The sequence below is a fragment of the Chlamydotis macqueenii genome, chromosome 14, assembly GCF_036417535.1.
Source record: "Chlamydotis macqueenii isolate bChlMac1 chromosome 14, bChlMac1.mat, whole genome shotgun sequence".
In the NCBI taxonomy this organism is placed as follows: Eukaryota; Metazoa; Chordata; class Aves; order Otidiformes; family Otididae; genus Chlamydotis; species Chlamydotis macqueenii.
The window spans coordinates 12,511,695-12,539,511 of NC_141569.1; the positions used below are offsets into that span (position 1 = coordinate 12,511,695).

The 27,817-nt window shown below is 45.3% G+C and overlaps 2 protein-coding genes across 5 annotated transcripts in view; one reads left to right on the forward strand and one right to left on the reverse strand.

Moving 5' to 3' along the window:
* Positions 1–1,492: 1,492 nt before the first annotated feature.
* CYFIP2 (cytoplasmic FMR1 interacting protein 2) overlaps positions 1,493–27,817 on the reverse strand; it is a 55,075-nt gene continuing 28,750 nt past the window's right edge. For 3 of the 4 annotated variants that reach the window (XM_086758663.1, XM_086758664.1, XM_086758662.1), the window contains 12 exons: positions 27,402–27,510; positions 26,936–27,055; positions 26,065–26,264; positions 25,857–25,944; positions 17,246–17,389; positions 15,568–15,658; positions 14,780–14,910; positions 11,613–11,685; positions 11,006–11,100; positions 6,850–7,088; positions 6,210–6,357; positions 1,493–5,650 (listed from right to left, as the gene is read on the reverse strand). In XM_086758663.1, coding sequence (XP_086614789.1) covers positions 5,483–5,650; positions 6,210–6,357; positions 6,850–7,088; positions 11,006–11,100; positions 11,613–11,685; positions 14,780–14,910; positions 15,568–15,658; positions 17,246–17,389; positions 25,857–25,944; positions 26,065–26,264; positions 26,936–27,055; positions 27,402–27,510 — 1,606 coding nt within the window. In that variant the 3' untranslated portion in view covers positions 1,493–5,482. The remainder of the gene's footprint in view (positions 5,651–6,209; positions 6,358–6,849; positions 7,089–11,005; positions 11,101–11,612; positions 11,686–14,779; positions 14,911–15,567; positions 15,659–17,245; positions 17,390–25,856; positions 25,945–26,064; positions 26,265–26,935; positions 27,056–27,401; positions 27,511–27,817) is intronic. The other variant, XM_086758665.1, reaches the window with a different exon arrangement.
* On the forward strand, positions 23,163–25,824 carry FNDC9 (fibronectin type III domain containing 9). The gene is made up of 2 exons (XM_010124031.2): positions 23,163–23,362; positions 24,360–25,824. Exons 1-2 carry the CDS (start codon positions 23,163–23,165, stop codon positions 25,027–25,029), a joined length of 870 nt encoding a protein of 289 aa, XP_010122333.2. The 3' UTR covers positions 25,030–25,824.

A 27,817-nucleotide genomic window follows, 5' to 3' on the forward strand; every position in this document is an offset into this window, starting at 1 on the left:
AGGCCTTAAGGCATCAGAGCAGCAGTGGGTGCCACGAGGCGAACTGACGTGTAATCAGCAGATCGTAGGTTTGCAGACCTCTTATCTGCCAGATGTTTGCATCAGAACTCTAAATGAAGGAAAACTAGATGTGAAAGGCACTCCTGACTTGCAGAAAGGGTATTTTTTGTTATGCTTGTGAAAGAATAAAACAATCATTAATGAACTGCTCTTCGCATTAGTGGAGTGCCTTTGATCTGAGGATGCTAACGCATTTAGAAACATTAGGAAGAAGAAAGATGTGGGCCTGTATCTTTGATGCTGGTCCCTTAGGGTTGGTTGTCCAAAATTCAGTCTTGAACCCTGATACTCAAAGCAAGTATTGCTTCTGGCTCCAGGTGAGACCATGCAGCCTGTGAGCTCCTGCCACTTCTTAGGACTGATGTTAACACTGGAATGTCCATGAGACAGCAGCTAAAATTAGTTTAAAAAAAAAAGAAAAAAAGAAGGGGAAAAAAAAAAAGAAAGAAAAATTGATGGAGGAAAGGATGGAAACTAAACAACCTGCCTAGTATCAGTGGCTGAGTCAGGAAGAAAGTCCTGCTCTCCTCTGCCAATTCCTCATTGCAGAACCATGTTGAAATCAGTAAACATTGGGCAACTTTCCTCCACAGCCATGTGTTACACACACAGCTGCAGGCACATCATGTGCCCCATGACTAAAAGCACATCAGAAAGATCAACACAGCTGCCTGGTCATGGTGTAAAGTCCACTTCCAATTTTACATGAAGAACCAGTGCATTTTTTTTATTCCTGTTAAGCCAGGAAGCTGTTCCCATGAGGAAACCTTGGGAAGAAGCCATGAAAAGGAACATTGGTTACAGCGTTTTGTCTAGAGCTGATGAGACATAGGTGCTCCCACTCCCATAGATCCAGGTCAGTTGCTTCACCCTAAATTACTCAGCACCGAGGTGGTCTTTTTCCCTCTGTCCCCACTCCTTATTCTGCGGTCAACAGCCACAGCCACTTCACTCCTTGGATGCTTTTAACACAAACCTAAGAATGGTTTCAAACGGAAATTTGGTAACAAATAGCAAGGAGAGTCTCCTGGAATAAAAAGGACCCTGCTGAGTTGACAAGGTTGTGGAAATGAGAGGAAATTAACTCCTCTGTTTAGCTTTGTTTTAAGTAAGGCCTGTCAATTTCTATTAAAAATAATTATGTCGTTTTCCCTCCCCCAGCCCTCTTACACTAAAACAAGTTTTGAAGTGAAAATTTGTTGTGGAAGGATGTTTTTTTTTCAAAAATCCTCAACTTTTTGATAGGAAAATTTGTTTACCTGTTTTGGTGTTGGCTACAAAGCTTCTTTTTTTTAACTTTGGTTTTGACAGAAGCTTGTCCTTTTTTTATAAAAAAAAATGCCATTATTCCTCTTGGCTTTTTCTTTGTGCCAGGTGCAATCGGATGCTCTCCCCGAATAGTAGTTATTGCAACAATGATGACATCACAAGGTAAAGTCTGCCCATTTCATGAATGAGCCCAATTTTTATTTCTCTTTATCACAAAAGTCATCCCACATTTGTTGTACACACTGGTGGTTGCTGTGTTACGGGACATATCACCATGTACCAGATGCTTTACTCTTGTAGAAGCATTTCTAATGGAGATGGCAGCTTTTGTTAGCTGAATTTTAGAACAACAGCGAAAAATAATAATACAAAACCAAAATATCATCTTCAGCTGAATAGCAAATATGGATCAAAAATTTAACACTGTTATCAGGTCACGTAAATATACCTCACCATAAATAAAATTCATTGTACAAAATAACTCAAGCAGCTTTTCATACAAATATGGTACATTTGACAAGAGGCTTTGAGAATATTTTCTTGTTTTTTTTACACCTTCAATTCTTTTTTTCTTTTGTTCTCAAACACACATGAACCTACTGGGCTGGACTAATTGCGGGAGAAAAAGGACTAACATGTTCAAGGCTAGTAAGTGCTGTCAAAAGTTTAAAAGGAAAATCAGTGAAGTGCTGAGTTTGCTTCCCCTTTCTATTCTATCATTGGAAGTCAAGTGCAGCATCATCCAAGAAAGGCATGTGCACCGCCAATAGTCACATTTTATAATGTCAAAGCTGAAGGGAACATTAAAACAACCTAGTCTGACTTCATTCATGACAGGCCATCCTTTCTCCTCCCTGCAGTTCCTGTAGGGAGCCAACAACTTGTCCTTGAAATGGACATTCCAAGTGGTGGTTGTAAATCCCAGGGAGTTTGCAGACTACTTCAGAGTGGGCAGGAAAATATAGGTAAAAAAGCAAGTCCATAGTCAGTGGACCTGAAAGTATCCAGACGGATCCACATTTCCCTAGGAAAAAAAAATTAGGGGTCTGCAGATTGTAGAAGGCTGAAAACTATAGGAGTAGAGCATATTTGCAAGGAAGACACCCCAACTTGGCAGAGGGTCTGCAAGTGTGGAGAATATGCCCAACCCCATGACAATCCCTTACTGTTTAGCTCTACTGTTACAAATTTGCTTCCTATTTCCATTAACAATTATGACATTGAAATAAGGATAAGAGGAAAAAAATTCAATTTTCATGGAGCTCTTTAAAGAGCTAAGCCTGGACCTCTTTCTCACATACAATCAAGGAGAGTTACAGAACTGAAGCTAAAGCCTATTTGCATCCTTTAGATAATAAAAGGACAATGACATAATCTCAGAAATGAAGACCATAAGATTATTCCTAGCTGATATCTCATACTACTTTAGCAACAAGGCAAAACATCTGCATACACTCTACAGTTAAAAACACTTCACATTTTGTTCATGCACTTTGGACATTTCGCTCAAAACATTTCAGCCCTCGGACTTTGCGTTTTTGCCAGCAAATCGGAGGGCAACAAATAGATTTCATCTACTTGTTATTTCAAGTACACACAACTGTGTTTTGCAGGGTTTCAGAGAAGTATTACGGCAAAACTACAGCAAAAGAATGCAAAGTGATATTCATGTTTAGGTAAAATACCTCATGACTCACTCCAGACCTAAACAGATGAAAACAGGCATTTAAATTGACCTTACTATATCCTATGTAGGTAGCTGAGACTGGGCCGTGTGGTCCAGTCCATCCTTCTGTTTTAACTTCTTGCTCATGCTGGTTTCTGAGAAGGCTCCATCATCCCATAACGTGTCAGATGCAGTAGGACGTTTAATTTGTGCTGTGCCTAGAGGTGGCTCTGAGAACCAGACAGGGACTTCTGACACCTTTTCAGCAAACCCTTCATACCAAAATAACAAGCACTTACTATATAGGTCAGGAAAAATAGGATCTTGGTTGGATCTATCTTCCTCGTATCTTGTTTTCCACAAAAAATAAAGTGCTTGATTCTCCTCTTCCTTTTAAAAATATATATCTGTAGATACCCTCACTCCAGTAGTCTAGAACTGTTGGAACACGATGGAAAACCAGAACTGACATCCTTAGTGGAAGAATAAGTAGAAATCAAGAGCCCTGCAGTGCCATTGAGTCCCAGATGATCTGCTGCTGCTTTTTCTCACGACACAGAGGAAACAATTTGCCTTGCCAGGCTGGGTCCTTCCCTGCCACTCAAAGATTTCAGCCAGACTTCCTGAGATTTCATTTCACTTCAGATTACTGTGCTGCACAATTTCCTCCCTGCAGTTTAAATGTCTTAGCAATTAACGGAAACTCAAGGTGTGAAAATGTCCAGCACTTTTCACGTGTGGTGTATTTATCGATTATCAAGGAGTAGGTGGTGAGGGTCCGGGAGAACAAATTCACCCCAGCCAGCAAGATCTCCTCTTGCTAATGGCAGTGTGCTGGCTGTTGTTGCCTAAGACAAAATACTCCAGCTGGGACATTTCTCCTAATTAATTATATGTTCCCTCTGAGAGCATAAATGCCCAGGCTCTGCCTTTTTAACATCTGTAATAGCATGCAGTTTACAAGGCATGATGAAATGCATGAAAGGAAAATATATATATATATATATATATATAAAATCACATCTGTATAATGTAACAGCAGTTACCTGCTGTGACCTGGCTAAAGCTGAGAAATTAAAATATTGTCAGTGGTGAGGCTAGCATCATTTTCTGTTAGAGGATTTAACTTCAAGCACAAGCTTTTGTATCACTTCAGTGACACTACTGAGGGGAAGCAGAGAAGACTATGAGTTATGAAATCCTCCTTGAAGCTCCTGCTGTATCTGTTCTTGATATCCAGGGATCTTAGATTAGCTGAGTGGGAAAAGGAAAGGAATTCCAGTATTCCCTCTGAATGCCTTTAAACCTGGAAAATTCTGGGTATTTTTTAACCCTTACCCTGTATTTTACCTCTTCTAAATAGTGACATAAATTTTGTGTGATGAAGTTTCCTAAGCTCTGCTGATAGTCACCATTCTCTGAAGAAAGCTATTTGGTCACTGTGCCACTAGGAATTTGTCTAAAACAAGGGAAAACAGCATCCCAGAACATACACAAATTACACACGCCAGCTCTCATCCTTGGCTGAAGATCAAAGATCACGCATGTTCGAGGTAACTATACCTGCCTCCTGTGAGGACCAGTGATTATTTCCAGCCAAATAAATGTGTTCAAGAGCACATTCACATGAATGCAGCCTCTTCTGTAGTCCGTAAGAAATCTTGTTTAGTCCATGGAAGATGTGTCTTCGGAGAACCCTTTACATTAAAATAATTCAATGTCCCATAGCTGGGAAAAAGCCAGGCCATTTTCTCTTTCCCCTGCTCTCTGAAGTGCTGAGGATTTATTTGGCGACTACATCATTGTTCTTCTGAAACCCTTGTGCCAAAGCTCCCTGTAAAAGATGCTAGACAGCCTGACAACTCGGCCAAGAACACAAAGCTAGCCCTAGCCTGGGGCATGCAGCCACCCAAGACCAGCCCAGCAACACTCCTCTGTGCCCATTACTTGATCCTCAGGGTGCTGCCACAGGTGACACCCTGCCTTCATCCCTTCTTCCCCCTAAAAAGTGAATCAGGAGCTTGTCTTCAGTCCCTCTTACTCCACGGCTGGTGGCACATGTCACCGGGGAGATTGATTTGCCCCATTGCTTCTGCAGTGGGAGCAGGCTCCCAGCACTGCAGAAGCACGGAGCTCTTCCACTAGGACCCCCCACTTTTGGGGCTGCAATATGGCTTCAGAGTGATGTGTTCAACTGGATGAATCACAGGGAAAAACCGGACCACTTCATGGAAGAAAAGCACATTTTGCCCACCCGCCCCCACCCACCCCCAAGTCTGAAAGCTACAAATAAAACCGATCACAGGGATGGTATAGAAGGGATGGTATAGAAGAACATGCACTCAAACAGGGCTGGATGGGAAGATGCCTCCTCACGTGTAGTAGGCATACCCAGTCTTACTTTGTTGCTAGGTCTCATGCCGTCAAGTTTACCCCTCCCAGCTGTCCTGGGTTCAGTCCCAAAATCGCATGGGGTCCGTGTTCTCACTAGCAGGTGGTGGCCAGCGACTGGTGGATTGGGGGCTGGAAGCAGCGCACGTGCTCCACTGTGGAACTGTCTGTTTCCACCGACTTCATGTACTTGTTCAGGATGGCAAAAATCTCGTTGTTCAGGATCTGGTACTTCCTGATCCTGTCGGCCATCTTCTTCAAGGGCTGGAGGGATGGTAAGGGAGAAAAACAGTAGATGATGAGTCTTATGTCATCTGACCAGCTAGAAAGTACCAGTACCTCTGCCTTGCTGCTGGAAACCTCAGCTAAAGCAAAGCAGCTATGACACCTTACAGTTCCACTTAGCACCTCCCAGGGACTGGTGACTCACTTCATTATAGGGTCTGATGACTCAAGAAAGAGCATTAATAAGGTCAGTGAGTGGTCCTAAGTTAACAGTTCTAAAGTCTAGACTCCCAGCTGCTTATTGATAAAGCTACTGAGATCACAGGATGGTTGCTGGAGATACCAGCTTCTCAGCTCCAGCTTCCCAACCCCAGAAGGAAGGGAAAAGCTTTGGAAGAAAAAATATTTGATTGTCAAGCGAATTAAAACCTTGGCCTCTCTGCTGAGACTGCAGAAAGAAATCTCACAGCGAGTGTGTCCAGTTTGAATAAGGCTAACAACAGGCATGGTTATAATTTATGAGTTTGGACAAAGCAAGATAGAAAACAGAGAGAAGTGTGCTGGTTCAAATCCTTTGGGACCTCACCCTTCAACTTACCACATTTTTTATGATTTCATCCTTCCCGTCCTGCCTCTGCACCTTCAGCAGGTGGTAGCAGAAGTCAAAGAGGTCAAAGCGCCGTTGCTGTCCAAGGAGAACAATGATAGAGCAACCTGCCCAGTTCAGACCATCTCCAAAGCACTGCCTGGAAGAAGGACAGGGTGATGGGGTGGGGAGAGATGACAGGATAGAGTTAGGTAAGGGAAGTCCTACCATAGCACTAGGAGCTTTCCTTGGTGAATTCAGTCTTGCTCCTAGAAAGTGGGTATACACCTAGAGAAAATGAACTCAGAAGGAGAATTATACCAGGGCCAGGCTGTGCAAGGTGCACAGGGTAAGATGGATGAGGACCTAGCCTCTGATTTGGGTTGCTGGTCCATCTAACCATCTCCTTCTGCATGTCACTACAGGCATGTCCCTTTACATTGCTCTTTTCCCTAGCTGTGTTCAAGTAGAAAGATCTCTGAGCCTCTCTTTATGTCCATGCACAACAAAGTCCTTTCATCAAGGACCCACGTTTCCCCTCTACTACTGCGCTGGCTGAAACTATCACTGCAGCTGGGGGCATCCCAGGGGCTTGCCGGCCTCACTAGCTCACGAGCAGCACTGACGGCAGAGCCGGCCGATGGACACTCACTCTGCAGTGAACTCGTTGGTGCCCACGGGGATGCAGTACACAAACTGCATGGCGCTCCAGAGCCGGTGAAACTCCACGCACTCGTCCACGTGCATGACCCCGTTCGTTGGGGGTGGCCCACGCCAGATCGGGTCCTGCAGGTAGCTCCTAATTCGTGTCAGGATGACCTCGAACATGGACAGCCCGCAGCATAACCGCTCCTTCGTCAGCAAGTCACCCTCCCGGGCGATGGCTATTTGCTGAGGAGGAGGAGAACCAAAGAAACAGAAGTGACAATGTAATACAGACAGACCCTCTCATGGGACTCAATGCTTCCTGTTCTCCCCGGCTCTTTCAAAGTTAACACACATCCCGTGCAAGGTCCAGCCTTACCTCTGATGGCTGCTCTCACGGCACTCCTCACCTTAAAATTCTCATCCCTCAAACAGAAGGCGGCTTAATATTGTGCTCAATTACATTTCATCAACCTAAGTGTCTTTTGAAATAACTACGTACGTCAGAAAACAAAAATTAAAGGCAAAGCTCTGATCAGAATTACTGATCCTCAATTCTGCTAGCACGCTGTTCTGTTCTATTAGTGCTGCTCAGCATTGCTGGGTGTAATTTCATAATTTGTGCAGATTATGAAAATAAAAGAGGAGAGAACAGGGACATTTTGCTTCCCAGGACATTGCCATCATCTCTTTAAAATGTAGATACCCTGTGGCTTTCTTGATTTCTTTTGCAGTTAGGGTTAAAAAGCTCTGAGGAAGATGAGAAGCCACCGGAACCTTAATACTGGAAAACCTGTGGTTTATAAGCAAGTCAAATATTTTTTTCCAGATGTGGAAGCTTTACAAGTGTGGAGAATTTCTGTGACATCCCCACTCAGATTTACATGTACAAATCTGAAATGGCTCCATTGGATAGAGTTCATTTGGCATTTACACTAGAGGAAAATTAAAAGAGAACTGAATTCAATTCAGCCCCATTGCTCCCCCAGAGGAAAAAAAAAAACCAAGCAGCATTTTAAACAAGCAAGCAGGGCCTCCCCCTGGCATGGGAGCACTGATCCCCCTGAGCTCACTAGCGGGGCGGGGGTGCAAGCATGGAGTTTGCTCGCTGCCCTGATATCCTCTTAGCTGCCCCGATATCCTCTTAGCTGCCCCATTTCCTGCCATTTCCAGCGGCACTGCTGACTTCTCTTTGCAGCAGTGCCAAAACCAACACGGGAAACGGGAGCCAAGTGCTGAGAGAGTCATGCCCGTGGCTGTGGGAAGCTCTGGCTCTGCCGTGCTCACACCGGTAGATGAGCGGCTGCCACGGTGCCCTGGCTCCACAGGCAGAGCCTCTTCCCCCTCTCACCACTTTGGCAGAGGCGTGCAGAGCGAGCGTGACATTTACTGACCCCCTGCCTATCCCAGGCACGTGTCCTGGCCAGCATGAAGAACCTGAATTATGCTCGGTTTACGTGGGCTGCTCTTTATTCCACTCTAAAACCCATAAATGCAGCTGCACATCCCCTTGCCTGACTCTTCATTTATGCTGGCAGTAACCTAAAGCTTTTTCAGTTTGGTGGCTACTGAAATTATAAGCGTTACAATTCCTGCTTGTGCCACAATTTCAAGGACGTTCTGGGAACTTTGGATCAATTAATGTTCAACTAATAGCAAATATCAAGGGAAAGCTGTATTGCTGTGCAGAGGCCAGACTGGGCCTGAAATCTGTTAAATGCAGGAATGGTATCACTGGTTTCAAGGCACGAACTTTCCTATGTTTGCTTAGCAAGTAAAGATTTATTTTATTCAGCTTGTTTTTGTAGCTAAAGGCTCTGCACTTTCCCTCTCCTCACCTGCTCCAAGCACCTATGGGTACAGATTAGCATCTGCACACACTATGGTACAATGGGGACACAGTAGAAGTAAAGCCATTTCAAATAGAAATTAGGTGTTAGCATTACTGTTTGCTAAGATATAGTGATAGAACAGGTATTTTTGAGAACAAACTAGTCCAATGATCTTAGTATACTGTTTCTGAAAAAAATCTTAATCTAGAAAGGGATGTATCTGGCTTTCAAAGGATGTAGTGCCACTCTGTTATGTACATTCACAGACAGGATTTGGTTCTAAAATTCATCACCATAAGAGCAGTCTTTGATACATGACTACTACCCTTGGGTAGATATCTTTCATGGTGAAGGCAGCTGGAGAGCTGTCAGTCTTGGGGCCAGATCTGCCTCACGGTCTGAGGTCCCACTGATTTCTCAGATCAGGAGAGGAATGGTGCTCTCGAGATAAATTGTCAAAGGATGCCACTGGGCTGGCTCAACTATTCCTCTCTGTCTTCAAAAGGAAAGGCTCCCATTACTTCCAGTGAAAAAAATCACACTGACCAAGCACTTTTGGAAATCCCTTACTAAATACCCCTATGATCAGCATTAAAAGGGAGAGGATTCCTTTAATGAACCACTTTGACCCCCCGTAGTTCTTTATGAATCACCTATCAAACAGCTGCTTCCGGATTCCCAATGCAAAACAATTATTTACAACAATCGCCGACAGTTTTCCTGTCGTTGCACAAATCCAGTTGTGCCATACCTTTTTTACAGCTTGTTAACTGGCAAGCTTCCAAGAACCGTACCCGAAGCCTGCAAAGACTGATAGATCCCCAGAAGCTACAGCAGCCGCTAGCTCAGCCCCTTCACAGCATGTAATTATGACAAATGCATAGGGCCACCTTTTGGGAGAGGCCTCTAACAGGCAACTCCTGCTCAGATTCTGGACCACTGCTAAAAGGCACTTATGCGTTCTGCAGGAAAAAATCCCGCATGGCCTGTGTCCAAAACTGCATTTCCAAAATGCATGTCCAAAACTGCATAAGGAGCAAGCTTAGAAGCTATGGAGGCACCTATAGAAAGTGACTCTTGTGTTCATTTACATCTGAGCTCAAAAAAGATCTGGTACTCAACTGTACCTGGGTGATGAATATGGGAACAGTTTACAGAAAAAATAATTTTTAGTGGGACATGAAGTACCTTTTGTTTTCATCACCATCATAAGTATGGCAGGGATAAGCAACGAGTGGACTCTAATAGCAGATTTCAATGATGATTTTGCATGGAAAGAAGAAGAGATAGAAAGACCAACACAAAGACACAAAAACACAGAGGTGAATTCTTTTTCTCGAGTGTCTCCTTTAAAAGGAAGTCAATGGGAAGCGAGAGAAGTGTCTACAAAGTAGGACAAAGCCCTCAGTTATATGGCCAAATTTCTTTGTTTCATGTGATTTCCAATGAAGCAAAGTTCAAAATGTTCTTGATCCATCAGAAAAACAATTAAAAAAAAAAAATCAACAGCTTTCTGTCTGCCACAGATCTGTCACCTCATACAACTGAGCGTTTGTTCCATTCTCTCGGCGGTACATTACAGAAATAGGGTATTGATTCAATTAATAATTTTAATTATTTTTATCCCATCAACCCCACTAAGTAGGCAGTGGAAGTTTGGCTCTTGATATCAATGGAGCTCAAATTTTGCCCATTACACTGATCAATTTATTTATGGAGATATTTTTAATAGTACTCAATTTCTGCACAAGAGATCTTTTCCAAGCTGAGACCCACCTCAAGAAGACACGTAAATGGAGCTGTAATTTTAAGCATGTGCTGAAGCTCTAAGCATGTGCTAGGAGGGAAACCATTCTCAGATGTATTCCTTGACAAGATGAGCTTAAAAATGGACCACACTGCAGCCCTAAAATGGGATCCCCAAAAGCGATGGCAATTGATTAAGTCAAGGACACCCCTGCTAAGTTTCCCCTCAAACCACCCCAGCAATTCTCCATCTTTTTAAAATGGAGAGGAAGATTTTGTCAGAGTTGTTCTTATCCAGAGCTGGCTTCTAGCACGCTTGCCTTACAGCTCCCCGCCAGCTCTCCAGACCGGAGGCAGCAACACACCATCTATGGACCCGCTCAAAAATTTCCCTTCACAGTGTCTGCTAGGGCAAGGATTCTGATTTTCTTGTCCAACTGATGGGTTTTTTTTTGGGGCGGGGGGGGGTGGGGGGGGGGGGGGAGAAGGAAAAAAAAGAAAGAGGATTACTTTCCCAAGGCCAAACAGGCCATCTGGGGACTGCTATGAATTTTCAACAGCCATCCCTTTCAATGAAGTCCTTACCTGCGGAGTGCCCAGCCTCTCTATTAAGGGAACCAGGTGAAGTGGGGCATACTTGGCTTCGAGACGCTTCATGCGCACCTCCAAGCGTTCTCCTTCTGTCAAGCGAGCAGCAAACAGTGAAATGAGAGGAGGAAGTGGAGACCCGCAATTTCCGCCGAGTTTGCTCAGAGCTGCCCCCCAGCAACCATCCAACGAGACTTTGGATCAGTGAGCCAAACCAACAGCAAATGAGGCAACCAGAGATGCAGAGAAGGGAGGGATGTGCGATTGCAGTCTCGGCGGCAGCTTCATCACACATGTCCAAAAGCATGTCCCTGTTACTGATCACTCCTGGTGAGATGGACATTTCATGCTGTCACTCTCCAAAGGGGCTGTGAAACGGCTTTAAAACCTTAGGGAACCTCTAAACTGACTAAGGTTTTGGTCTCTAACTAGGCTACAGAAAATAAACCCTTGGCATTTGTTTCCACCTGACTTTCAGCTGTACCCACTTATCTATTTCAAGGGTGAAGCAGGGCCAGAACTAATCCTCTGCAGAAATAGGAGAGAAACAGCTTCTGGGCAGAGACCTCTGAGTCTGTCCACTGCTTCTCTCTCAGCCTCTTACCTTTGATGTAGACCCTGGGCAAAATATTTTGGAAGGGAGCAGCATGCAGCAAATCACAAACTTCTTCCTGGGACTGAGGCAGGAAGAAAGAAAGATAAAGTAAGTTAAAAAATACCTGCAGGGGTTGAGTGTACGGCTCAGGGGCCTGGGCAACACTACGGCGACCCATTCATGTCTACGCCACCTATTCAAATCCAACCCAGCTCAGTAGTGACTCCAACGGTTTGAACCTAAATGAACTAAAACTGGAAGAAATGCCTCTCAACTTAAGCCAGGAAGTTTCCATAACTCAAATAAGGTACTTCCTGCCTGTACAAGGCCAGCGCTTTATATTTTTCTTCTGTCCCACTTACTAACACTGCAAGTGAAAGGGGATAAAGAACATGGATGTTTCCACTTCATCTCACCCTGATGACTTCCTGCTGTTTATTTTTACAGAGAGTGCCCAGGTGGAAATTACCCTTTGGCTTAGTTATTCTAGGATGTTTACATGTAAAATATACTGATGCATAGCTCTACTGCAAATAGGTACGTAATACGTTGGTCTGAAATGATTTGGTTGTTCATATGGTGTTCTCAGCCAGGGCTATCAGACCAGAATCCCAGTGGTGTAGGCACCAGGGAGAATAATACAGAAGTCCAGAGAGGAATAACATCATGAGATGCCACCTGAGAGAATGCATGCCGATGCACTTGAGAAAAAAATAATCCCAAACACAAATGCACAAGGAGGAGAAACCTAGAAATAGGCAGGTGGAGACTGAGGAGCGATGGCTGACAATACATTGTATACAACTCTGCAATGGGAAACAGCAGCAAGGAAACCAAAGCTGTTTAACACAGAGGCATTGCGTCACAACAAGGCATTAGTTTGCTCCTACAAAAGTCTACTTCAAGGACATGCTTTCAGTTCTGAGCTTATTGTAGAGATTTAGACACACTGGAAAGCAGGTCATGACAGTGCAGCAAAAGATATTTGGGGGCCAGATGGAATGGCTCGGCTGGGTCTGTTTGGGATGCACGGGTGGATACCCCACCTTCCAGCCAAAAGGGAGAGGACAGTGTAGCATGGAGCTGCAGGAGGCTGTACTTGCGCGTGGATGCTGGGATGAGAGCGAGTTTGTGGGAGTGCAGTTTGTGACACAGTGCTGGAGGGACCGGAACAGCCCACGGTGCCTCCATGGGCAGAGAGATGCTGATGCTAACGGAGTGTGCCTGTCACCTTGGTTATTTTGTTTGCAAAACACTATTCTTTCCTAGATAAATGTTCTTTCACTGCTGTTTCCCTCTGATAAGGAGAGTATTTTTACCATTTGCAGCCTGCATTCACCTGATATCTGTCCCAAAATTAGTCATGTTATTAATAGGTCTCCTCCCCAAGGCCCATTACCTGTGAGTAAGAATTCTGCTGAGAAATTTAGTCTCAAGCAACCCCTCACTCTTCAAATTCAAACAGTAAAAATGGGATAGAATGGAGCAGGCTGCTCATCTTCACTAGAGCAGTCTCTGCCAGCAAATACCACCAGCCGTAGATCATTCTGACAGCTATGGAGATAACAGCACTGTAAAAGAAATTGCTCCTGCTGCATAAGAGCTCTATCAGAGCGGAAACCTTGTTACATGATGGCTCCACGCATCTGACACCTTCCAGCGAGCGAGAACCAGTGCCCTCTGCATGTAAAATGGCTTTATATTCTGAATCTATTTCTGTGTGGAAAAAAATGGGGATCAGACAGGGAGAGACTTTGGCTCGCACGGGAAGTGGGCAGATGTGGACTTTGATGGGCAGCCTTCCTAAAGAGACACCCAGATTCTCACCATCATCTTTTCTTTGTTTCCTGCTATTATAAATACCAGTATACTGCTGACCTACAGCTCCTGGGAATGCAGGAACATTTTTGCATCGAAATGAAGGATTTCTAAAATAAACTACCATGTGTCCCTTAAGCGTTCATTTAAAGATGGGACAGAAAAGGCAAATGCGGTACATCTAAGAACAGCAGAAAGCAGTGAAGAAGCCACAAAAGGAACAGAAACTGCCAGGACATAGTTGGCAACTCTGGTAGTTCTATTAAATAAAGCCAAGCTGCTAGGTGATACACATCTCTATAGTTTTCTTAATCTTACACAACTACTGCTCATTGAATCTGTTTGATACATCCTATCGGGAACTAGAAGTCTCTTTATCTGGGGTTAAAATGCAAAGGCAAAGGCAGAAATATCCATTTTGAGGACATGCAGAGATTTTCAGTTTTCCCTGTGTTCTATGGTTGGATAAAACTTGGAATCTTTGAACTTTCTTCTGGTTTTGCTCTGAATAAGACTTTCTGGCTTTGCTTGGAAATCCCATCTTATGCTAGGGAAGTCTTTCTGAAATATTTCTGGAAAAAGTGAAACAATCTTACCTAAACCATTAAGACATGAAATATGCATTTTTAATGTAAAATTGTGTTGTTGAACATAATGGCTTTAGGCCACACTGTGAGAGAAATTCATTATGAAGTAAATTTATTGTGTGAAAAACTAGAAGCTAAGTTTGTGTGTGGCACTCCACCATAGCCTTTGCCCCACACCAGAAAGGCATCACATGAGCTGAGAGGCTGAGACTTCTGCAAGGGACAATTCCAAGTCATCACTCCAGCTAAGTTTTCAGGGAAGTTAAGTCATAGGAAATATATCATCAGCTCTTCTGAGATTTCCTTCCTTTTGGATTGCTTTATCCTTATCACCATTAGAATCAGTTAGCTTTTTTTCATTGCACTGGCACCCTAAAAGAGCAGAAGGCTCAAATCTACTTCTCACTGTACAAATATGTATATAAAAAAAAATATTTATCCCTGCCCCAAAGAGCTTACAATCTAGAAATAAGCTCAGTTGGTTTTATTTCTGAGAAGGATGAACGTGGGGTAGCTTTGGGTCCAAGAATTAGAACTAGATCTTCCAGTATTCAGATTCTCCTTCAGCAATCCCAGATGTTAGTGACCACGTGCCAGTACACACTGTCCCCATGGATATGCCCACAGACCCCAAACAGCACAGCCCCTGAGCACATGAGAAGTTGGAAAGTAACATTTCCCAAACTCTTCTGCTGGAGAACCCACTTCCACTTATACTCTTGAGGTGGCAATTTCAAGTACGATCTGTTGGTGCAGGGGGTTTTGCCTTACCAAAGCCTGCTCAATAAGGAGGCAGAAGAGAACGGCATTGCCCACTTCTCTGAGGCTCTGGAACACATCGGTCTTCAGCTCTGCATACTCAATGATGTCCTTCAGCTGATGGTGGAAAAACTCCAGGATTCCTTAAAAGACAAGGAAGGACAGTCAGAAAAGTGACAGCAGAATCACCCTCCGGTAACTCAGATAAAAAGACAATCAGTGCCTGATATTTCCTTAATCACAAATTGCAAGCTGTAATTGCTAAATGCATAGACGGAGACTGGAACTGGGGAGAAACACCACGAGTGTCTTATCCTGCTTTCAGGAACCCTTGGGAAATAGGGAGTAATTCGTATGAAATTCTTGGATTTCCTCATCAGAGGAAAAAAGAGATTCAAGACTGTGAGGGATGTCCTGGTGCTGGCTCATGTACACCAGCCAGAGCTTCCCCATCCAGCTCAACGGCAGGCTGCAGTCATGCTGCAGAAAATCTTTGCATCAACTAAGAGCTTTTGAAAAATATCAGTGAACCCACAACAACAAAAGCTTACAAAATCCTGAAAACAAACCAGGAGACATCCCCTTATCAGCCATCTGTGTGTTCACAGGGAATTTCCAACAGGAGATTTCTTGGAAAACTTTTCTATACATGTTCCAGTGTCAATGGCAAAGCAGCTGAAAGTGTGTCTCAGCGAACTTGGCTGCATGTTGCACTTGTTTAGTTGCTAGTGTGTGCCTGAGAAAATGCTGTACCAACACGTGGGTGAGCTCTTGCTCACGCATCTATCTGTAGCACCCACCTGGAGAGCCATATTCATGTCTTGGCAAGCGGCATATCTTGGGCATTACTTCGATCAGGGTCTTCACATACTGCAGGATGGTGCCTTGTAGCTGTCAGAGACAAAGGGAGGTTAAACTGGAATGAAGACTTCTCATGACATCGGTTGTGAAAGAGGCTGGTTGTGGATGGGTCCACATCTGACAGTATGGTATGAAACATCAGCTGGAGTCCGAAAAGAACTTGCTTAATTTGGATTTCACTCAAGTATAAAATTCAGCCCAAGTGTATGGAGTTAAAGTGCTTTTACAGCTTCCTCCTGAATAATAAATCACAGCTGCATGGATTTTTGACTTCAAAATACAGCTTGCTGTGTTTGCATTGTTTGCAGCTGAAATCCAAACACGGCTCAGTCTTGGATCCAGCTGGGATTGTGCTCCTAACCCAAAAAGCATTTCACAAGAGCTGCTGAAGGAGTCATTCCCCAGCACAGGAAATGCTCCTTCCACCTGAGGAATGATCACTGGATACTCAGAGTTAAAAAAAGAATTTACAAGCATGTAGAACAAGTTTCTGCAGATCTGATGTTCTGCACTAATATGGACAAGAGCAAAGTATATTTCTTGGTTAAAAGCCCTTGCTGTCATTTGTTACACATCTGCATCCTGTAGATACATTATATGGGATTATAATGTATCTAAACACTACTTAGTCAAACATAAAATCTTCGTCTTTGTGCTGAATGCTGTCTGAACTCGCATACCAGCTACAGCATTTTCAACTAAGTGACACAAATCACATCTTCAGTAACTATGGTGGCTTTACAGTAGCGAAACTGGGTATATGCTTGAGATTTTCAGTTTTACACTGCTTTGTTGGCCAAGTTCAAAATGGCATCATTGCAGCAAAAACAGATTTTAAATATTTATAATGAATGAAAATCTCCTTCCAGTAAAGCAAGAATTTTACTAGAAAAGCATAACCTGAAAAATTATACATTTTTGCACACTTCCTTCCTTCCTTCTTAATGGTCAGTATTGTCAGTGCCCTCAGGGAGCACATGGGATCATTTTCCTGCAGACATCGCATTTCTCTTCTGAAAAAGAAGAGAGAACTGGAAAGCAAATAGGGCTACTGGCAGCCTGGCTTCAGAATACCTAATGGAAATGGACAGTATGGCTTGAATAACGACTCACCCATAGCTGGAATTTTCTTACAAAGACTCAAAAAGTTGGTTTCATCAGTTTTGCTACCTTACCTTCCTGCAGCTCTCCAGCGGTTTCACAAGGCGGTGAGACAGAGCGCTCTTGTGCTGTTGCTGAGCACGAGCACGTCTTGAACGTCTCCCAGACTGCAGCACGGGCAGTGCTGAGGGACCATGAGTGCCATGTCTCACCCAGGGAGACTTCCCAGTGACTTTTAGCAAAGCAGTCTGCCAACTCCACCACCCAGAGTTGTAGGCGGCTGATCACAGTTAACACTTCAGGATGGTGGAAATACTCCATCATCCCACGGGAATGAGTGGGATTCCTCAGCAACAGTGAAAATCAGACCATTAACACAAATGTTTCAGTGTGGATCATGGGACACAAAGGTGCCCAGATGTGAACACCCTGAACCCAAAGCCCACGCTGAGTGTCCAACCTGCCCCTCTCAAGCCATCGAGGTTTCTCCATCACCAAGCTCAGGCTCAGAATTACCAGGCTCTTGACGATCTTCAACAGCTCTTCCATGACCACTGCAATCCCTTGATAGCCAAGAAGCCTGCAGATCGTCTTGAAATGAGGAGGCCCCACAAAATTGCGGTAGGAGCTATAGATGTGGCTGTAGGCAATGTTGAGAGGCTGAGAAATTAGAAGCACAATGACAGTTAGACAGGAACATTCACCAGACCTGTAAGTAATTCTCTTATCACAGTATTAAATTCCATCACTTCAAATAATTTTAAGGGAAAGGAGAAATAATAATACCCATGACAACTCCCATTTCTTCTACTTCTTGTGGCAAAGAGGAGATTGCTTTTCTTCTCACATAGTCAGACGTATTCTAATCTCAACATATTGTCATGTCACAAGGTTTATTATCCTGCTATGTAGCAATAGCACTTTCATTTCTGAGGTAATTTACTCTCCCATACATTTCCAATCAAATATTTCACTTCACTAGCCCTTTGCCTCTTCAAAATCAAATTCTTCTCTACTAAACCGAAAAGCTTTATAACCAGACATTTTTTTTTTTCCCGATGGGCACTTGCTTTAAATGAGGCTTGTTAAGAAAAGTAGGAACTGCAGCATCTGAGCTTAAGGGCAGTTGGAAGAGACACAGAAAAGATCCTTTTTGCATCTTGTAAAAAATCATCAGCCTCTGTACTTAACAGACATCCCCATGGGACTGTGAAAAGAGCAAGTATCTAACCCTGGCCTAGGGAGAACAGTAACCAGGGCTCTGCCCCCCCCCCCCAGATTTTTTAGCAGCAGAAAATAGAAAGTGATTTCCAGGAATGTACTCTTATCAGTGTAATCTTGGAAATGTGGAAACTGCTGCAATGTTTTATGACTGGAACATTTATAGGATCCATTTGGTGTGAGGGAAACAGAAGTAGGGGGAATTAATTCACTTGTGTGATCTGCAAAAAATATACTGAAAATCAGATTCAGCTGAGACACCACATGCTCGGCTCGGGCTCTGCAACTGAAGTGTTGGCACCGTGACTCAGCCCAGCAGAGAAGGGCTGCAGCCTCAGTAAACAGTAAAAAGCCCATTTTCAAAAGATTCTAGCCTGTACTGCCCCTTCCAAGCAAAACACAGATAAACCCCTGCCTCATGCTTACCAAAAGATCTTTCTTAAACACGGATAAGAAAACACATAACACTGTATCCCAAATGGGCCGTGCCAGGCTGACTTCGCTTCTTGTGCGAACGCTGCGTGCCAGAGGCACACTGCAGCCCCCCGCAGCAGGGAGCTCGCTTCCCTGCCGATATGGCAGGAGCCCCCCTGCGTGGACCGGAGAGCTTGGGGTGAAAGGGAGCAAGCGCTGAAGTCGCAGAATAGGACAAAAAGTTGTCTGTCCTCTGACACTGCTGCTCCCCGCAATTGCAGTACAGGCAGCTGACGGCTTCACTTGTCCTCCAGGTCTGACTCAGGTCCTCGCGACCGACTTCAACACGTCATTTGAGTTCCTATGAGTTCTAAAGTGAAGTAATTTGCTAAGAGTTGGGAAAGTATTTTCTTTTGCTCTCAGATACAGAATTTCAGCGGAGTGATGCACTGTTTTAATTAATTAATTAATTGTCCCTCATTTGGTTACAGCCCCACTGCTCTGCTCCAGCAGCTCATTGCCTGCTGTAATTCCTCGGTGCCCTTCAAAAGAGCTAGCAGAAAGAAGACACAGTTAGAAAGTCCCCTGCTTTCTGTGAAATATAATTTCACCTTCTGGTCCTGGTAGGTGGGGAAAAAAACCTTTTAATGTTATTCTCTGCAGAAAGGCTACCTGGGAGGCTCTGTAGTGCATTCATTCACAACATGTGTGAACTTTCTCTCCCATCAAAACTAAATAAAATCGCCCTGAATAAGTACAGGCTAGAATTTAAAAATTCTTCAGGCAGACAGAAGCCTACTTTCAAAGCTCCTTGAATGCCAATTCCTGTTATGAGAACTGCTTTTGAGTACCCTGCTGAGGTTTGTATCTCCATCCTCAGACAACCACCCCAGAAGCGCCTTGCTGCAGGGGTGGGCCAGGCGGCCCCAGGATGGCTCCTCGCACCCCGAGATGGCCTCCCTGTAGGCTCCTTTTCCCTGGTGTTTCTCTGCAGTCAGCAAACCAGTGGCTCACCCAAGCTAGCGGGGAACTACGTATCTCAATTTCAGTGGGGTCATGAATCCACGCTCATTTGTAGAAGCCTCTTTGCTGCCCCACAGCTAGGAGCGAGGTTTTCAGTCTGTGCATGTGCCATGGTCCCCTGAGATGGGCAACCATCAGTCCCCAGTTGTGGAGCAGTTGCTCAGATTTTCCCCATGACAGGGCTGATGTTTCGCCGTATGGGCAGCGAGCGGACGGTGCTGCCGCACAACCGCCCACCTGACAGCACTGCCTTGCCTCTCAGCTGAATAACAGGGCTGGAGAGCAGCTTTCAAGCGGGCTTTTCCCTTGAGCGGGGGTCCCGGCAATAAGCCTGATGGGGAGAAGACACGTTTTAGGACGTGCATTGGCTGCAGATGAGCAGGATGATTCATCCCTGCCTGTCTGCAAGATGAGGTAGGTTCTTCGAGCTCTCCGCAGAGCTACACCGCGCATTAGCAGCAGCCTTGCGTCTAATAATAATACTCTGCCAGCAATTAAAAATATAACTCCATTTAAGGGTGAGATACACAGCTTGGGGTAAAGACTGTAGGATGTAAAAAATGACACCAGTGGGTATTTTAAGACAAAAGAGCTGAAGGTACAAGCTGCTGCATGGCACAGCTCGCTCCCCAGCGCGGGCAGCCGCTTCCACCCCCGTGGAGAGCCAGAGCAAAACCCCGATCTCACCACCTCTCAGGAAGTTTTGCTGTTCTCATGCGCAGCAGCTGCCGAAGGCACCACTGAGGTTTGCCTCACCTTTGCTTTGGGGCCAAACAGGCAGGTTTTGGGGCTGGGAATGCAGGCAGGCTGGGATTTACAGTGTGGGGCAGAATTCCTGGTGTCCTGCATAGCCCCAGTGTCCCACCCTGTGCCCAGGTCTCAGGGACAGCCATCCGTACTTAGGAGCATGTGGAGAAGGCCCCTAGGTTGTTTTGGGAGCTCAGGAAGTTGTCAGGGATGCTTCGGAACAGATTCAGCAGCAAAAGAAGCAAAACAAGGAGCAGTTTCATTTCCATGTTTTTGAGCCTGTTGTTGGCCATCGCCTAGACCTGTCTGAGCTCACCTGACAGAAGGCAGGGAGGGGTTTAGCCCATAAAGTAGATCAGAGAAAGATATAATAGACAGAAAACACTGCCTGTGCCAGAACCCCCTTAGAAAAATAAAGAGCTAACAAAAGAGGAGTATACTTAGAGACAAAAAAAGAACTTGCATGCAGCCCAAGTCTAGGTCCAGGCTCCCAGCCAACCTAACTCCAGTGTGACAGCTGAGATGGTGTCTAAGAGAGTGAAAAACAATTCTGACCAGAATTGTCAGAGAAGGGTCTCTCAAAATGTCAGAGGACAGTCTCTAAGGCAAAAAGCCTGAATATGGCCTGGTTCCTTCCCCCTTCTTTTTTTTTTTTTTTGTTTCACCACAAGCAACATTTGCTCTCCCTATAAAGCTTTTACCATATTCAGCTGTACAAGCCGGTTGCTAAGACTTCAATGCAAAAAAAAACCCAAAAAACACAACCCCACATTCCCTATGTGGGATGGTCAGGACGCGTACAATGCAGCAAGCATGTTTATATACTGTATGGAGACTGTGTCTGTGTCTCAGCGTAATGCCTCATTATACCAACTACTGATTTTTCCAGGACTGTATACACTGCTATTATATTTACAAGAAGCTGATGGCCAGGGCAGGCCAGGTAGCACAGCCCACACAGCCGGTTGGAGGGATTCAGCAGCCCCCGCTGTCAACACCTCCTGCAGCAAACACAGCTCCCTAACGCCTTTGTGCTGTGGCTGCAAACATGGCAGCAGGAAATCGAGCGGCTCCATCCCATTCACAAGCGGTAACCATTTTTACAAGCGCTGGCAGCATGCACTGTCCTTCAGGTTACATCTGCCTGCACACCCGTTAAAAAGCCTGGGGGAATTAAACCAGGGGAGGGAAGCAGGGATTTCCAGTGAGTCTGGCACGACCCTGGGTCCGGCAGAGCCAAAAAAAACCAGAAGCACCCATGAAAATATAAAAACGAAGCTCAATCTAAAGCATTCACAGAGCTATGAAGCGGTTAATGAGCAGTGAGTAGTGGGTTGCTGGTAACGTTTCAGCTTCTTTGTAGATTTGCCAACCTGCTGCATTTATAAGTGGCTGAATGGCAGAAAATGGCTCAGTTTCTGCTGGCCACGAGCACGCCCGCGGTTTGCATCCTACAAGAAGGAGTGAGGGGTCCCAGGCAGGGCCACAGCTGGGTCCACCTGCAGCTACGGGGACACCAGTGCTGGAGCAGTCCCGGCACTGGCATGATCCTGGAACCTTCCCATCCTGAGAAATGAGAATTTCAAGCTCATCATCAGCATAAATTGGTGCAAGCTGGATTTTGGGAGGTAATATCATCATCACCGCTTTGCTGCGGTTTCTTTTGAGCTAGTGGGATTGATCACGGCATGCAGAAAGGTGAGCAGGACCCTTGGCTGGCTTAACCCAGCTATTCCCATTTTCCTTAGTTTCCTCTCTTCCTGCTAACACATCTGATTTGTGAACAAATAAAATTTAATTTCAAAGCAACTGTGAACACTGATAAACTCAACAACCCAAACGCCACGAGAAAGCAGTTCTCTCATGAAAACGTTACCGCCTTCTGTAATCCGCCTTTCCGAAGCACGGATTTGTATCCTCAGCTCTCTCCCTGCAGGCAAGGATGTACTTTACTCACAGCATGGGACCAGCTAAGAGCTCTCCAGCCCCCTACTCTTGTAAGCAGGAAGCCACCTGGGAGCACTTTCATCTCCATCCCTGCCCATAATTATTTTCATCTCTGCTCCCAGTTTCCAGCTCGCTGACAGCCGCAGCTCCCTCGCAGAGGCAGAAGGGAATACAGATCTTGGAAGACAAAACCAAAACATCCAGAATTGCAAAACGTAAATCAAAAGCAAGGGTCACACATACTCCCCAGACCTGTAATAGCCTCTCCTGATGCAGTTTGCATCATCTCATCACCGTTGATATTTAGAAGAACTTTGACATGTTGCAAGCACCTTTCCAGGAATGATGTGGAATGAGTAACTCCAGACCCAGAACCAATATTTCTTCTGGTAAAGTTTCTCTCTCAAACGCATTTTGGCTTCATAGAGTCACCTGTTCAGAGCCTCTTCTTACCAGGCCCAGTGCCACCTCTGTCCCCAGTGCCACATCTGTCCCCTCCTGGCCAGAAACTCGAGCTGCTGCCCCAAACACCACCGGCACTGACTTTGCCTCTCCCCTCCTGTCCTCTCACCAGACTGAGAGGGGACACCCCCAAGCTGTCTCTATGCAGGGGCATTCAAAGAAGAGCCCGTCTTTACCCCACAGGAGTTCAGCAGGAGGCCGAAGTCTTTGAAAACTCGGTTCCTACTCCCATCACACAGCTTAGAAAATATTAAAAAGCTAATAGACGTTGCTGCAGCATCAGGGATGAAAAATCTCCTGCTCACTGGCTTTGGCTTAAATCAGTAGTTGAAATGTCCAAGAAATCATGGAATTAAAAGACAAAGCCCCTGAGTGCTAAACTATCAATGTGTACCGCAGGTCAGGATTCCCGATTTCACACCCTGTGTCTCTAACGCCAGACCCTGCCCTGCAGCGATGGTCTTGCTGGACAGCTGTGGATAGGGGGAAAAAAAGAAAAACCCAACCAACTCAAACAAGCCAGCAAACAAAACTAACTTGGCTTGTTTTTTCCACCTCAGAGACACATACTTCTGCCAGGCAAAAGCTTTTAGGGATAACATTCCCAAATCACTCAAAGATGCCTGCCCATCCTTTCCTATTGGTTGCTATGGTGAGAGATGACGGAGCCCCAGGCGGGTATAATACCAGGCAGCGCGCGGGGAAGGGATTTAGCAGAGGCAGGAGGGAGGCGAGCGGTGGGAAGAGGGGAAGGTGCTGCCTGTCCGTGGCCGCACTGCTCACCGGCACCAACGGGCCACCGTGGACCTGCCCGGGAAGGTAAGCGTCTGCCCGGGGCTCTGGGAGGGCTCAGCGATGGGTGTGTGAGCTGTTCTGCTCTTCATGTAGGAATGGTTAGAACAGTCGTTAAGATCAGCTGCTTCTTGAGCAAATTAAAGAAATGTTAGTTATATTAAAAGAAAAAGAAAGAAGGAAAAAAATAAACCAGGTCTACTGCACGCAGCTCCTGCTCAGAGCACTCGTCCCGTTGGGAAAGAGAAACCTGCAACAGGGCTCAGAGAACACTTTGGGCAGCTAAAGGAGTGATGTACTGAAGTGATTTTGTGGCTGTTGCTAAACAGTCATTTGTTGGTGGTCAGTGCCTTTTATCCGAGGAAGAGCTCTGTACTTATCATTCATATATTTGCGTTTCCCTAAAGGCACTGATTTTACATTTCACCAGCCTTCAGATTTCGCATTTAAGATCCTGACATCAGTGTGAGATGCTGCAGGAAGAGAAAGAGTTTACACTCTTTTAAGCAATAAGTAAGGGGCAGAAAATGCAGCAACAACTTAAACACGTAAATTAATCATTATGCAGCTTTTTAAATGGCATTTAGGTGTAAAATCAAAACATCTATTGGCAGCTTCACAAGGCAAGCTGGAGCTAGTTTAATGATCAGCTTATGTTAATCACACCTGTAGTATCCTTTCTATTCCATGGGAAACAAAAATCTAAAAAAGCTCCCTAAATAGATAACTAGTCAGAAAGAAGAGATTTTTTAAAAAATCATAAGCAAAAAGCATGAAGTATGCACTATGCCCCAGTTGGTTTTTATGGTTATGAAGCAGAGTGATACAGTAGTCTGGGCACCAGCAGGATTCACCTGTCATAATTTTAGCCATCTAAGACCTAGCATCTAATCTAAGCTAGCCAGGCATGGTCCTGCGTCCAGTCTAAGGGCCAGTAAAGCCAGTGGAAGGACTTCCTGATGTCAGTGGCCTTTGAGCCTGTACACGAATTGGAAACTCAGCCTCTCCCTGCATCTGGTTTCAGGGGCATGATGAACATCGAAGTGCACAACATCACCTACAACAGCGCCACCGTCTCCTGGGCCATGAGCAACCCCTGTCCAGAGAACTACTACCACGTCATGTACCGCCCAAACTGGAACAGCGTCTTTGCTGGCTATTTACGCCAAAACTTTCACCGTGAGGAGCGAGTTCCTCACCCCCTCAGCTCCCTTGTCCTCCACCAACTCACACCGTCCACCATCTACGTCCTCTGCATCACGTGTAAGAACTCTTACCCCTCCAGCAACCACTGCACCACCTTCCACACTCTGGACAAAACCCCCCTGGTTTTTGGTGGCTCTAAGCATGAACCTACCACCTCCATGTGGATGGTGAGCAGCCTGCTGCTCCTCTGCTTCATTGCTCTCCTGGCCTATGGCTGTCTGCAGTTCTGGTCCACACGGTGCCACCGGGCTGTCAGGCTGAAGCATCCCAACGCCAGCCCCAAAGAAGTGGGAGAAGGGAGCAGCTCGCCGGAGGGGCTGCGGAACGACGGACTGAGAGAGGAGCTTCTGGAAGTCCCCATGACCACTGTGCTAATGAGGAGCTCCAGTTTAATCAGGGAGAGTCCATACAGCTCCCCCCACTGCTTTTTTTCCTACAGAAACAGCGATGACAAAAGGGCCATCTTGCCGCAGCATGGCCTTCCATGAGAGCAAAATGAGGGGACGCCCTGCTTAGAGGTTTGGTTCGTGCTGCTCCTTCCCAGCTCTTACCAACAGGACTGTCTGTGCATCCATGGGGGCTGTTTGTCCCAGGGTAGAAGATAAGGCAGGGACGTTGGTCACAGGGAGAAAGGTTTTTGTCAAGTGACAAAAATATTCTAATTTGCTGAGGGTTTTTTTTTTAAAAGAAACCAAGTCAGCTCTCTGGGAACAGCCAGGCTCAGCTGTCCGTAGTGTCATTAGCTAATCTGCATCAGTGCTGTAGGTTCACTTCAGAGTCATCAATCAATGTGTACAAGAAATAAACTCCACTCAAGCAATTTCACACTTGAGCAATCCTCCATGAGCATCACACCCCAAGCCCTCATAACGCCTGTATAAACAGCCGTCGCAGCCTGACGAAAGAGCCTTTTGTCAGTATTAAGTAGTCTATATTTGCACACACAAGTATTTTAGTAATTCCCACTTTGAACTAGAAATGGGATTCCTGCAGTGGTACCTTCCTTAGGGAGGAGCTCCAGCTCGCACTCCTCTCTGCGCATGTAGATGGATGTGACTTGGTCTCAGTGCCAGCACCAAGCACAGAGCAGTGTCAGCATCCCCTAACACAGGCATGTTACGGAGAAGAATATGGGAAAGCAATAGCAAAAACACGCTGAATTTGCTTCTTGCATGGCTTTTTGGTTTCACACAGCAACGTGACCCTGCACATTTGCAACCCCATTCTGTTAATGAGCTAGTTCTTGCATTTCTTTCTTCCTAAATAAATTCTTCCAGCATCCACCCCTTCTTGTTGTTGTGGCTCATTTACTGACCTTGGATCCATAGAGGTAATACGGCTGAACGTTGGCTGGCTTGTCCCGCTGGGGTTCCTGCGTGAATGGGATTGCTGTCCTCACAAACCTGTGGTGGGCATGGAAGGTGGGGAGGAAAGTGGTCAGATATACGAATTTTATGTGGTTTGAATTTTGGAAAGAAAAGCAGGGTCTCCAGGTGCGCCCTTGTCTTGCTTTTCCTCCTCACCTGTTGGTGGATCCATTGTAGCAGTAGTTGGGTAGAAAGTCAAAGTTGAGCTCCCAGAAGACATGGAGGGTGATGCGCCCATAGGGTGCGGAGACGTTGTGGTTGGCCTCCCGGAACATGGCGTCAAAGCTGTCCAGAGTCATGTGCTTGCACAGCAACCTGTGAGTCAGGCGATTTATTTCCAAGAGCCACTCCAGCTCCTGCAGCACATAAAGCAGCAGCAAATGCAACATATTACCAAGGTGACAACAGAAACAGCTAATTTAATTGCCCGGGGAATGATTTTATATCCACATCCACACAGAACTTTCCAGGTGAGGATGTAGCAAATGCTGAAGACATCAGTTTAACTCAGTGGCTGAGGCCAACTGTGCTTCTACTCAAGAGGGTCCTGGTCCAGTATCTCCTAAACCTGCAGGAAGCAAAATTAATTTGTTCTCCACTGAGCAGTGGCTTGCTTTCGCATCAGAATCCTTCAAGGTGGGAACTGGTAATTTTACACTACTTGACTCTGATGCTCGTGTAACATATCAAAGCCAGCAAACCTGTACACACACAAACGATGTCTCAGCCACCTTCATCCAACGGGGAATTAAAGTAAAGATTTCCTTCTCACAGGTTACAGGAGTCTCTTATATGAGCTCTGCAAGATCTAACTGCTGACTGTCACCTTACAATTTATGGAGATGCTTAATGGTCCAATAATAACGCAATTAAAGCTGCATAAATAGAAATAGTAGAGACTCAGCAGCATAAAGCTGGCATGGCTGGCCGGAACCTACTGTAAGTGGGACTTGAAGCAGAAGACAGTTGACTGTGTACCAGTGTATTATTCTCTCTATTCATACACACAGTCAATAACAGTTCTTACCACTATGGATGTCAGGTCCTCGCTCTCAAAGCGGCTAATGGCCTGGTCTAACGATTTGTACATCGCTGCTGAGATACGCTGGGTAATGAGCCTGTTCAGGTCAATTGATCGACCCAGCAACTGGGAAAAGAAGAAAAGTTATGCATGTTATAGACAAATGGAGAAAAGGTACTTTATTTTTTTAAACAGACAGAAATTAAACCCAAATATCCAAGTCTGCTTCAATGTGAAAGTGGTGATGCAAACGCCTCGGTTGAGTTGACCATTATTTAAGAGGGAAAGAGGGAAATGCAGAGCATGACTCATTTTCCCCTCGGGCCCCATGCCCTGTGTGTGGTGTCAGAAACTGGTTCAACGCTTCTCATTCCAGCACCGACCTCAACTGAGCCCAGCCCTAGGATGCCAGCCACCAATTGGATAATAGACAAAGGGCTATGAGTACTGGAGTCTACTGCTTGCACTGTACCTGGACGTGCCTCTGCTTGAGCAACGTTTCGTAGCGGTTGGATGGTGGGTATGGAATAATCACCCCATAATTCTTACATTCAGCCCGGAAACGCTTGTCCAGTAAAACACTGAAAAAGGCAAGCAGTGTCAGGAAAAAAGCAACACACACTATCAGCTTCTTTCTGGATCTTTTCCAGAGTTGTTTTCATCCTTCTTTTCATCTTGCTCTGAATGCCAAGAAATTTCCACACACTAGTATCTCTGCTTACACCACTAAATCACACAGCAGCAGTCATCACCTGGGGACTACCATGCTGTTGTCCATAATTCTTGGCTTTTATGGCTAAAATATTCCAAAAGATAAAAGACTGTGCTGACAGATATCACTAGTGCCAGGTACTGGTGTGCTCCCTCCTTGAAGATCTGCTGTGGGAA

Coding starts and splice junctions, on each gene's coding strand:
- FNDC9 (XM_010124031.2), top strand. CDS start 23,163: ATGCCTGCCCATCCTTTCCTATTGGTTGCTATGGTGAGAGATGACGGA. Junction 23,363..24,359: donor CCGTGGACCTGCCCGGGAAG/GTAAGCGTCTGC, acceptor ATCTGGTTTCAG/GGGCATGATGAACATCGAAG.